This window comes from Scyliorhinus torazame, chromosome 11, assembly GCF_047496885.1.
Source record: "Scyliorhinus torazame isolate Kashiwa2021f chromosome 11, sScyTor2.1, whole genome shotgun sequence".
Classification (NCBI taxonomy): domain Eukaryota; kingdom Metazoa; phylum Chordata; class Chondrichthyes; order Carcharhiniformes; family Scyliorhinidae; genus Scyliorhinus; species Scyliorhinus torazame.
In genome coordinates this window covers 3,896,618-3,910,029 of record NC_092717.1, presented here as the reverse complement: position 1 = coordinate 3,910,029, position 13,412 = coordinate 3,896,618, and the positions used below count along the sequence as shown (strand labels likewise).

At 42.1% G+C, this 13,412-nt stretch overlaps 1 protein-coding gene across 2 annotated transcripts in view; it reads right to left on the bottom strand.

The window, feature by feature from the left end:
- LOC140385063 (septin-7) overlaps nt 1–12,894 on the bottom strand; it is a 157,439-nt gene extending 144,545 nt beyond the window's left edge. For both annotated transcript variants that reach the window (XM_072466860.1, XM_072466861.1), the window contains exon 1: nt 12,797–12,894. In XM_072466860.1, coding sequence (XP_072322961.1) covers nt 12,797–12,806 — 10 coding nt within the window. In that variant the 5' untranslated portion in view covers nt 12,807–12,894. The remainder of the gene's footprint in view (nt 1–12,796) is intronic.
- Between the last annotated feature and the right edge of the window lie 518 nt (nt 12,895–13,412).

Genomic DNA, 13,412 nt, shown 5'->3' with positions numbered 1-13,412 from the left:
AAACTGCACACAATATTTACTGTTTACCCCACAGTTTATTTCTCCACTCCCCGGACACCCAGTGCCGGCTGCCTTTTTATACACCGGACACAGAGTGCTGGTTGACTTTTTATGCTCGCACAGGTATACTTAACTAATCAACACCTGTTCACCTTATTATCTTAAAACTACTGGGTATTTAACACCCATCAACAAAGTCTATTAGATACGAATAGAAAATTCCAAAGATTCATACGCCTCAATGAAGCATCATTTCCTTATCTCAGTCCACAATAATCAGCACCTTATGGAGACTGGGCTTTGTGTTCAGATGACCCACAAGAGGGAAATAACATTGGTGTCTACCCTGTGAAGCTCCTTCAGAATCTTGCACGTTTCGATGACGTTCCCTCTCATTCTTCCAAACTCCAGAGTATTGGCTCAGTTTACTCAGTCCACCATACACCAACATTCTCATCCCAGAAACCTTCACTGTATCACATGCAATCTAAATGTGTCCTTTTTTTTTAAAGATATTAGACCGTAGATTAAAACGACATGCCAATACTTGTGTGGTCACATCAAAGCCTATATAATTGTAGCAATTGTGTCACACATCTCCTCAATGCCCGTCTCAGAGACAAGACAATGGTTCTTCGAGATTTGCTGGTTTTATCATGTTCGTTTATCCCTTTGCACGCACCTTGCATTCGCCCAGAGACAAAAAAGCAGAATGGGTTAGGAAGGGCACCTGAGCACCTCAAAACTACCATCCAACTTGCCTCCACCACCAATGAGTGGGGAAACAAGCACTGAACCTCATTTCAGCAGCTTGGCAGATACCAGGAACAAAGAAACTGAAGCTGGGTGGTGGTATTCAACAGCATTGCACATCACCCCTCTGTTCAACAAGGTTACAGTATTCAATTTTCACAAGTGAAAGTCATTTTATGCAATTCTTAACAACCCTTCTTTGCAGAAAGCTTCAACATTTTATCAGAGCCAAAGATCCCCATTTTAAAGTCAACATAAAGGGCAACTCGTCAATTATAAACAGAAAAATCTTTGGACAAAGGAGGATACACCTCAGAGTGTCATAGGTAAGCAGGATGAGGTATACATAACAGTGTAGGTGAATGGCAGTGATTACCATGACAATCAGGTACATTGCAACAGTGTCCACACTTCATAATTGCTTAATTAGCTGAAGTTGTGAGAGATGTGCTGGGGACCCAAAGGATTCGATTGAAATAAAAGTCTTTTTCTTTTACTTTCTATCCGATTGTGTTTCTCACAATTTATACAGCTCACATGTTTCAGTGAAAATAATATTCAATTTGGCGTTAAAACTAAAAGTAAACATTAATTTGTTTGCTGCTCAAATTCCAATGACTGCATGTCAACTGTGCCAGGAACAAATACAGTCCAAACACAGGCTGTAAAGAGAGACAGCCAGATATACACAATCCACTAGCCAACCTACAGTTCTCATCTGGTAAAGGTTGGGGAAAGGAAAAAGAAAATGCTGCAAAAACTCAGGTCTGGCAGCACCTGTGGAGAGTGAAACAGTGTTAACGTTGAGTCCATATAACTCTGCTTCAGAGCTGAAGAGGCAGAAAGATCTGAAGAAGTCAACCGGATTCAAAACATTATATTTGTTTCTCTCCAGGGGCGGCACGGTGGCACAGTGGTTAGCACTGCTGCCTATGGCGCTGAGGTCCCGGATTCGATCCCGGCTCTGGGTCACTGTCCGTGTGGAGTTTGCACATTCTCCCCATGTCTGCGTGGGTCTCACCCCCATAACCCAAAAATGTGCAGGGTAGGTGGATTGGCCACGCTATATGGCCCCTTAATTGCAAAAAGAAATGAATTAGGTACTTTAAGAAAAAACTTTCCCTCTACATGTGCTGCCAGACCTGCTGAGTATTTCCAACGTTTTCTGTTTTTCGGACTTCCAGCATCCGCAGCATTTTGATTTTATTTTAACCTTGGTGAGCGAGAGCCTGATTCCAGTTTAAAAATCCTTGAACAAATCAGAGAAAAATACATACCCCCTAATCCATTTCCCCCAACAGTACAACAACGAAGAAATATTGAAGTCAGTAACTCAGTTGCCCATTATTCCAGATTAAGGAATGTTGTAAAGTTGAGTGGCCAGAATGGCAGTTTGTAGTGAAACAATTAACCTGGAGAATCTGACAAATTCTGGGCAGAACTTGACTGACAAATTCAGAGCCAAAATGGATTTTAAGTTATTTGTTCACAATAGAAAAGTTTCCCTCTTGGACACAGTGCTATACAGACATGCAGCTGCGGCACGATGGTTAGCATTGCTGCCTACGGCGCTGAGGACCCGGGTTCAAATCCCGGCCCTCGGTCACTGTCCGTGTGGAGTTTGCACATTCTCCCCATGTCTGCGTGGGTTTCACCCCCACAACCCAAAGATGTGCAGGTTAGGTGGATTGCCATGCTAAATTGCCCCTTCATTGGAAAAAAATAATTGGATACTCTATAAATTTATTTTAAAAAGACATGCAGCTGTTAAGAAGCATAACCAAAACAATTGGATAAAAGGGCAGTGTGTCAAACCTGTTCCTTCCAAACTGTATCTGTACATTAATCCATAAACCACTCGCTTGGAACCAGTTAACAGCTATTGTTCAACCAGCAAATATTCCAATTTTGTTTTCCTTCACTTCAAGTTACTCAACATCAGAATTGTGACATAGTACAACCTATAAAAGCAGGAAGTTTCTCCACCCAGTAAAAGAGATCTCTGCCAAGGAAAATACGTTTGCACCATTTTGTGTTGGGAAAATTTGATTTCTGCTTAAAACAAAGCGGAGTTAAAAAAAAGACAAACTGTTGTTCTCGCATAAAAGACTGGAAATCATGCCCTTTTGTTGCCAATTTATTTGAAAAGAAAAAGATTGTCACCACAAGCAGATGGAATATTTTATCTCTTCTTGGCATTTGCATCTTTTCTAAAATGTGTTCCTGGAGTGTGGGTGGCTGCAATGAGGCGGCATGCTGTGTTTTTTCCTAGTCAACCTCAGGGCATTAAGAGTCACTCAGAGAACGGGATTGGAATCACACATGGAGAGCCGAGATGGCAGAATGTTTTGCTCCCGGTCCACAAATTAGCAGATTTGTTAATTCAGTTTCACAACATCCTATGTCTCTGGGTTGCCTGTTCAGTGGCCCAACCACTAGGATGATATCTAACATCCAGGCTGAAGTGAAAGAAACGTCAGTTATGCAGCAGGTAGCTGAGCCCGAGGCACCAGAATGATACTACGTTGAATGGGAAATCTACTGCAAATAGATCATTTGGGGTAGCAATAGACCTCAGACTCCAACGGCCTCTATATCCCCGGTCTGTGGAATTGCAGATATATTGTATTACTATGTAGTTTGTGCAGTAAGGGTTAAAAACCTGGGTTAGTGTGTGTGACTGCTGCAGTCATGTTTTTAAATATCCTGGTTTGAAAGGCAGCTAGGTGTTTTGGAAACATAGGTACAATTAAAGCATCATAAAATGTCATAATTAATTCCAGCCATGGATATTGCTTGCTGAAGTTGGACTAATTGAATTTTGTTTATATTAAGAGGGTTCCCTGGGGAGCAGATAATTAGAGACTGTGTGCTCAGCTCAGTAAGATGCAGTTAATGGGAGGTGCCAGGGCTGAAGAATTCAGGTTTGGGATTTTCACTTCAGTTTAAGTTTTGGCTGGGGACAGGATGGGAGCAATTTCTCAGACTGGCAGTTTAAATACTCTGAAACAGGCAAGAATCTGCAAGCTGGATCTTGAACGATATCGCTTTCTCAAAGTGGGGTATCCAAGACATCTCTTTACAGCAAGTATTTCTGGGTCGGCTAAGTTTATTCAAAAGTGGATTTGGACCCGAGATGGGTTTTGCTTGAGTGGAGATAAAGATCGCAGTTAAGATTGATTCATTGTATAACATAGTTTAACTGGTAATTGTAAGCCATTTCTTTATGAGGTTAAAGTTAGTAATAGACTTTGTTTCAATATACCATCTCTATTTGTGCGTGGAATCACTCCTGGAGCAAGTATCCCTTCCTTAGTCTTACAAATTAAATTAAACATTGGGGTTTATGTCCAGTGTCCTAGCAACTGTTAAGGTCTGGCCGAGGATCGCAAGGCCCCACTGTGCATTCCCCATGACCCCCCACTCATTATAATCACATTTATCAATTCCCATACCCCTCCAATCCTGTCCAAACTAATAATAGCGTCCACTTCTGGCTCAGCCACTAACCCTGGAAGTAAACTCCACAGTCTCCCAACAGGATATTCCTCCCCTATATTCTAAATCTTGGCCCCTAACTCTTAACCCCTCAATTATTGAAAGCAATTTGCTTCTACCCATCAGATCCCATTCTTTCATGATTTGAAACACTTGAGCTCAATGAAACCTGGACTGATGATTTTTTTTTTTTTAATTTTAAAAGCCAACTTATTGACCACTACCACAACTTCTACCACAACCTAAATACCCATGAGGATTCACATCAATCTAGTTTCCCTCAATTATTTGACTTCAATCAGTTGCCAGTAAGTAAATGTGTGCAGCCAGATCAGGTCATCGACATGGCTGGAAATGCAGCAGGCAGCCAAAGGCCTGTCTAGGTCCCAAACTAAACTCAAACATTTGCAATTTGTCCAAAGTGTGGAGATTCCAGAAATAGATTTGGATCTTGTACAAAACAAGATATTTCAGGGAATGTTCATTCTGCACATTTCTCAGCCTTCCTTCAGGAACTGCAAAAAATCAAAGTTAAGTCGGGTGGAACGATACCAACTAAAACTGCTTCTCAGAAATCTTCTCCACAGACACGGCCATTGCTCAGTACACATGTTGACTCCTAGCCTGACAATGAGGCATTTGCACTTGAATCTGCCACGACTTTGCTTCCTTGCTAAATCATACTAATCACGCATTTATGCTGCAAGCTACTGGTTTGAGAATTTATAGAGGCAGTACTGATGCTAAAGTATTTCGATATGCTGCCCCAAAACAAACCAATTTAGTAAATTGCTTGGAAAATTATATTGGAACTACACAGTGCAATGCCAAATCCAACCAGCATCGAAATAGCTCAATTCTAACACACCTGGGTTCAATCAACTACAAGCAACAGGAAAGGCATTGGCCAAAAGGATGCGCCCACCACATGTTGACCAGTCGCTACAAAATACAATTGTTAAATAAATTCAGCATAAACTTGCGCAAAATACAGGTATGAAAATTCTGGATTTTCCAAAACCAACACAAATCTGCCAACAAAGTCAAAAACAATCAGCATGTTTTTCCATCACTTGTGCTTGTTGAATCAACCTGTTCCACTTCTGAACCAACGAAAGGTGACATATTGACACGGTATTCAGTTCCATTTGCAACTCACAGTAAAGCTGCAAGCTTGACCAAGACAACATTCATGGGTTGCTCAATGGTAAGTAACATTTATGCTGCCAAGAGCCTGGCAATGACGATCTCCAACAGAAACTACTCTCCACATTCAACGGCATTGCAATCACTGAATACCCCACTATCAACATCTCAGGGGAGGTCACCATTGAACAGAAACTGAACAGGGCCAGCCATATAAGCACAGACTGCCTAAGCAGTGCAATGGCAGGATATTCTGCAGCAAGTCACCCCTGCCCTACCAAAACTTACCCACCATCTACAGGGCACAGGTCAGGAATGTGGTGGAATACTTAACAATTGCATGGGTTAGCGTAGCTCCAACAACACATGAAGCTCAACACTATCCAAGACAAAACAGCCCACTTGATTCACACCCCGACCACCCATTTTTGCTGCAGTGTGTACCATTTACAAGATACATTAGTCATTTGTCATGTCTGCAACAGCACCTCACAAATCGTTGACCTCTCCCACTTCGGAGGGAAAGGGGTAGCAAGTGGATTGGAACACCAGCACCCATAAACTCCAAGGTGCACACCATTCCCGGCTTTGAAACATGTCACCTTTCCTTTACTGATAGTGAAAGAAAATGCTGCAACTCCTGCGGCATGGTAGCACAGTGGTTAGCACCGTTGCTTCACGGCGCCAGGTCCCAGGTTCGATTCCCGGCTTGCGTCACTGTCTGTGCGGAGTCTGCACGTTCTCCCAGTGTCTGTGTGGGTTTCCTCCCACAAGTCCCGAAAGATGTGCTTGTTAGGTGAATTGGACATTCTGAATTTTTCTCAGTGTACCCGAAAAGGGGCCAGAGTGTGGCGACTAGGGGATTTTTACAGTAACTTCATGTAAGCCTACTTGTGACACTGATAAAAATTATTATTTCACAGCACTGCCTTACTGACCGCAATGTTTCACCACCACATTCTCAAAGGGAATGGCATAAATATTGCTCCCGTCAACAACACCTACAATGAATGAATAAAAAAGCTTTACCTTGAATGAATTTACTATGCTATTCGCCTCAGCTAAACCTCATGGTAGCAGGTTCCACGCTCCAACCACTCAGGGTGAAGTTTCTCCTGAATTATTTATTTGATTAATCAGTGACTGTTTTATATTATGATACCCAGTTTTATATGTATATGCACACACACATACATGACATTCAGAATATTGCCCTCAACAGTCTTTAATTATGATATAATACTTGTATTTCTTGAATACTTAAGAAACATGACAAATCCATCCAGTGGACAGTACAACCAGACAACCACGACAAAAATAATTCAGCAAATATTCGAGTGTAACATGCAGGTATACCAGAGTTACATTCCCACAGGGTAAAGCCATTGTCCAGTCTCAAAAGGTTAAGATAAACATGTCAAACAAAATAGCTCCATTTCCAAAAAAACTAATGAGTTCAGTCTGCCCAAGGATAAATGTTCGACCATTATTGTAATGATCTGCCTCAGTTATCAAATCCCAGCCTGCATCCTCACAATTCATTTGAACTGGAGATGTTTTCTTTGATTTATCGTCTTTCTGTTCCAATGATACCGAGATGTGCAAAATGAAATACACCCAAATGGTTTTACAAAGTTTGTAATAGTGCTACACAGAACAGCTCAGAAAGAGGCCATTGGCCCAACCAGTATATGTTAGTAGACTTTTTATTTTATTATTAATTTACAGGACGTGGGCATTGCTGACACAGCCAGCATTTATTGCCCATCCCTAGTTGCCCTCAAGGTCCAGGATTCTCTAAAGGTAAACTTGCAGGTTGAGTCCGTAATTAAGAAAGCAAATGCAATGTTGTAATTTATCTCAGGAGGCTTGGAATATAAAAGCAGGGATGTACTTCTGAAGCTTTATAAAGCACTAGTTAGGCCCCATTTAGAATACTGAGAGCAATTTTGGGCCCCACACCTCAGGAAGGCACTGGAGCGGGTCCAGCGGAGATTCACATGGGTGATCCCAGGAATGGTAGGCCTAACATACGATGAATGTCTGAGGATCCTGGGATTATATTCATTGGAGTTTAGGAGGTTGAGGGGAGATCTAATAGAAACTTACAAGATAATGAATGGCTTAAATAGGGCAAACGTAGGGAAGTTGTTTCCATTAGCAGGGGAGACTAGGACCGGGGGGCACAGCCTTAGAATAAAAGGGAGTCACTTTAGAACAGAGATGAGGAGAAATTTCTTCAGCCAGAGAGTGGTGGGTCTGTGGAATTCATTGCCACAGAGGGCAGTGGAGGCCGGGACGTTGAGTGTCTTTAAGACAGAAGTTGATAAATTCTTGATTTCTCGAGGAATTAAGGGCTATGGAGAGAGCGGGGAAATGGAGTTGAAATCAGCCATGATTGAATGGTGGAGTGGACTCAATGGGCCGAATGGCCTTACTTCCGCTCCTATGTCTTATGGTGGTTAACTGCCTTCTTGAACTGCTGCAGTCCGAGGTGTAGGAACACAGTTTTGTTTGTATTCCTCAGCTTCCTCACGAGGATTAAGACTTGGATGAATGGAATCAAAGAAAAAAAAAATCAGCATCTGTTGAGGAATATAATTGCAGCAAAGAGGGCAGCACGGTGGCGCAGTGGGTTAGCACTGCTGCCTCACAGCACCGAGGTCCCAGGTTCGATTCCGGCTCTGGGTCACTGCCCGTGTGGAGTTTGCACATTCTCCACATGTTTGCATGTGTTTCACCCCCACAAGCCAAAGATGTGCAGGTTAGGTGGATTGGCCACGCTAAATCGCCCCTTAATTGGAAAAAAATTAATTAGGTACTTTAAATTGTGAAAAAAATGAATTAAAAAATAAAAATAATTGCAGCAAAGTGAGGTCGTGCAAAAAGCCCCAAATATCCTTGGGGGATTTTAGAATTCTGCAGCATCTCAAGAAAAAGATGTGACAAATCCAACCAATATTCTGTAACATGATGGCATTCTGTGCATCCCATGTGCTGGTTTGGCGATAACCTCAACACAGTAAATGTTTCAGAAATGTTCAATACAGTGGCTTGGACTTTGCAGTCAATGAAACTGACAATACCACTGCTGCTCGAAGAAAGCCGTTCAGCGATCCACTGATCTCGTGTGGTATGCATTTCTCCTTTCCTGACATCAGTTTAAATGTGGCACATTTAAGGGAATCTCAGACACCGGCAATATTGATGTTGCCAAGGAAGATAAACAGCCAATCACACTTGAGCATACTCGGATAGTATTTTTCCTTTTAATTTAACTTGGGAGGGATATAAATAATCAATGTATACATAAGGGGCCTAAGGTAGCATAAATATTTTTGATATTTCAAATTATTTGAATTTTATCACAATGGAGAATCTGACACGCAACAAATATCAAATTACTCCAAAGGGCCACTGGGGCCGGTCAGCAGTAACTGTGAACTTAGAACATAGAACATTACAGCGCAGTACAGGCCCTTCGGCCATCCATGTTGCGCCGACCTGTGAAACCAATCTAAAGCCCATCTACACTATTCCCTTATCATCCATATGTTTATCCAATGACCATTTAAATGCCTAATGTTGGCAAGTCCACTACTGTTGCAGGCAGGGCATTCCACACCCTTACTACTCTGAGTAAAGAACCTACCTCTGACATCTGTCTTATATCTATCTCCCCTCAATTTAAAGCTACGTCCCCTCGTGCTAGCCATCACCATCCGAGGAAAAAGACGCTCACTGTCCACCCTATCTAATCCTCTGATCATCTTGTATGCCTCAATTAAGTCATCTCTTAACCTTCTCTCTAACGACAACAGCCTCAAGTCCCTCAGCCTTTCCTCATACGATCTTCCCTCCATACCAGGCAACATCCTGGTAAATCTCCTCTGCACCCTTTACAATGCTTCCACATCATTCCTATAATGCGGCGACCAGAACTGCACACAATACTCCAAATGCGGCCGCACCAGAGTTTTGTACAGCTGCAACATGACCTCATGGCTCCGAAACTCAATCCCTCTACCAATAAAAGCTAACACACCGTACGCCTTCTTAACAACCCTCTCAACCTGGGTGGCAACTTTCAGGGATCTATGTACATGGACACCGAGATCTCTCTGCTCATCCACACTGCCAAGAATCTTACCATTAGCCCAGTACTCTGTATTCCTGTTATTCCTTCCAAAATGAATCACCTCACACATTTCTGCATTAAACTCCATTTGCCACCTCTCAGCCCAGCTCTGCAGCTTATCCATATTCCTCTGTAACCTGCAACATCCTTCCGCACTGTCCACAACTCCACCGACTTTAGTGTCATCTGCAAATTTACTCACCCATCCTTCTACGCCCATCTCCAGGTCATTTATAAAAATGACAAACAGCAGTGGCCCCAAAACAGATCCTTGTGGTACACCACTAGTAACTGAACTCCAGGCTGAACATTTCCCATCAACCACCACCCTTTGTCTTCTTCCATCTAGCCAATTTCTGATCCAAACTGCTAAATCACCCTGAATCCCATGCCTTCGTATTTTCTGCAATAGCCTACCATAGGGAACCTTATCAAACGCTTTATTGAAATCCATATACACCACATCAACTGCTTTACCCTCGTCCACCTGTTTGGTCATCTTTTCAAAGAACTCAATAAGGTTTATGAGGCACGACCTACCCTTCACAAAACTGTGTTGACTATCCCTAATCAAATTATCCCTTTCTAGATGATTATAAATCCTATCTCTTATAAACCTTTAAAAGACTTTGCCCACAACAGAAGTAAGGCTCACTGGTCTATAGTTACCGGGGCTGTCTCTACTCCCCGTCTTGAACAAGGAGACAACATTTGCCATCCTCCAGTCTTCTGGCACTATTCCTGTAGACAATGACGCCATAAAGATCAAAGCCAAAGGCTCAGCAATCTCCTCCCTAGCTTCCCAGAGAATCCTAGGATAAATCCCATCCGGCCCCTGGGACTTATCTATTTTCACACTTTCCAGAATTGCTAACACCTCCTCCTTATGAACCTCAAGCCCTTCTAGTCTAGTAGCCTGTATCTCAGTATTCTCCTCGACAACATTGTCTTTTTCCTGTGTGAATACTGACGAAAAATATTCATTTTGCATCTCTCCTATCTCCTCGGACTCCACGCACAACTTCCCACTACTGTCCTTGACTGGCCCTACTCTTACCCTAGTCATTCTTTTATTCCTGACATACCTATAGGAAGCTTTAGGGTTATCCTTGATCCTACCTGCCAAAGACTTCTCATGTCCCCTCCTGGCTCCTCTTAGCTCTCTCTTTAGGTCCTTCGTAGCTAACTTGTAACTCTCGAGCGCCCGAACTGAACCTTCACGTCTCATCTTTACATAAGCCTCCTTCTTACTCTTGACAAGTGATTCAACTACTTTAGTAAACCACGGTTCCCTCACTCGACCACTTCCTCCCTGCCTGACAGGTACATACTTATCAAGGACACGCAGTAGCTATTCCTTGAACAAGCTCCACATTTCAATTGTGCCCATTCCCTGCAGTTTCCTTCCCCATCCTATGCATCCTAAGTCTTGCCTCATCGCATCATAATTGCCTTTCCCCCAGCTATAACTCTTCCCCTTCGGTATATACCTATCCCTTTCCAGCGCTAAAGTAAACGTAACCGAATTGTGGTCACTATCACCAAAGTGCTCACCTACCTCCAAATCTAACACCTGTCCTGGTTCGTTACCCAGTAACAAATCCAATGTGGCCTCGCCTCGTGTTGGCCTATCTACATACTGTGTCAGGAAACCATCCTGCACACATTGGACAAAAACGGACCCATCTAAAGTACTCGAACTATAGCGTTTCCAGTCAATATTTGGAAAGTTAAAATCCCCGAAAACAACTACCCAGTTGCTTTCGCTCCTATCCAGAATCATCTTTGCAATCCTTTCCTCTACATCTCTGGAACTTTTCGGCGGCCTATAGAAAACTCCCAACAGGGTGACCTCTCCTTTCCTGTTTCTAACCTCATACTACCTTAGCATTCCTTTAAAAACCCAAATCAACAAGGTATACCCTTTTAGCCAGGGTTACAATGGGACCAAAAAGCAAAAGGGCAAGTTTTCATCAATAGTGAACCCTATGGAGAAGCATGGAATTATTAACAGCGACTTGAGTCTCTAGATGTTGCTGCCAGTTTCATGAGACATGGCCAACTTCATTGTCATTACTACTGCAAATTTTAGATCAATAAATATCATGATAATATAATTGACACTGCCTGCACCTCCTGCTGCCTTGGGAAAGTGGGCAGCATAATCAAAGACCCCTCCCACCCGGCTTACTCACTCTTCCAACTTCTTCCATCGGGCAGGAGATACAAAAGTCTGAGAACACACTAACATATTCAAAAAAAGCTTCTTCCCCGCTGTTACCAGACTCCTGAATGACCCTCTTATGAACTGATCTGATCCCTTCACACATCTTCTCTACTGAGTCAAGCACTCCTGTATGCTTCACCTGTCTATGTATTTACATTTTGCATTTATCTATGCCCTATGTTTTATTTCATGTATGGAATGATCTGTCTGGACTGTACGCAGGACAATCTTCAGTACACATTGACAATAACAATACAATACCTGAATTTATTTACCCTGACATAGTTTGATTTTTTTTTTTTAAATCACATGATATGTTGCCAGTAGCTTGACATGAAATATTGACTGAAATCTGAAGTTGCCTTGAATATTGCTTTGAAGGAGTGACAACCCATTCTGTCAGTTTTCATCAGCTCTTCTGTTATAGCAGAGTCAGAGGATGTCTACTACAACCCATAACCAGGAAATATCTAACTTCAGCAGATTTGACAATAATTCTGTAATAAAATGTTCACTTTACAAGCATTAAGACCAACTTCACTCCTGCACAATTGTCCGAATACTTTTTCACAGGACTCAAATCCCCTTTTTGCAACAGAATGTATCCTGAGAAGCCATTCTTCCCCTCTAGTTCAGTTTTCTCCATCTTTCCGTCTGTTGCCACTGACTACTGCTGGGGTACAGCTCTTGCAGACACAGGGTTGTCAGATTACCTGACCATAGAGGGTTCAACAGACAATCATGTTAGTGCTCTCACCTGATAACCACATATTCATGAATGATTTTTATCTTCCTTAAACCAAGGGTTCTGAATCAACGAGAGCACCTCCAGTAAACTCGGTCAATTTGCCACATGCTGAGAAAATGAGCTGGGGATATTTTGGTCTTTACAGTTAAAGATCACATCCGATTGTCTGTGTCCTCTAAGATATCAAAGAGTTCTCAAGACCATTTCTCATCAGTTTGCTTTTACAAAGGACAAAGTAAATGACATAATAAGAATCTCTGAATTGAATAAATTTTGAATCACTTACCGACAACCATCAATGTAAATTCAAATCCCCTTTTCACAGACTTTCTGTACACTTGATTTGGAAGGTTTGCAAAACCCACATATCCTTCAAGATTCTTTTGTTGCTGTAACAGAAAGCCAATAAATTTATAGTACTGACAGCAGGAAAGAACACACTCGAGAGCAGAAGTGAATCAACTTAAATCCACAATTCGTATGTAGAAAAGTTCTGAACTGTAATCTTATTACAAGCCCAAGGAAACCAGCCACTTCAATAATGTACAGAGGTATTAAAAACTAACGCGCAGCTTCAGATACTTACCGCTGCGTTGTGAAAGTTGGAAAGCCACAGGTTCAGCATTTCAGATGGTAATGAAATATCCACATGGCATAGCGAGGGGAATTCAAAACAAGATGGGAGTGTAAGAACCAGCATCATCCAGCAGAGCATGAAAAGAAAATGGGGATACAAAGTTAGAATTCAAATATAATCACAATGTCAATGTGGTGTTCAAGCTAATCAAAATAATGCATTGTACAATGGTTTCAGCACAATTGTTCATGAGCACAGCAGGACATGTCAAAGTGTTTGCTCAGTGCTTTTTTTAATCAACTTTCTTCGCGATCTTACCTGGTGT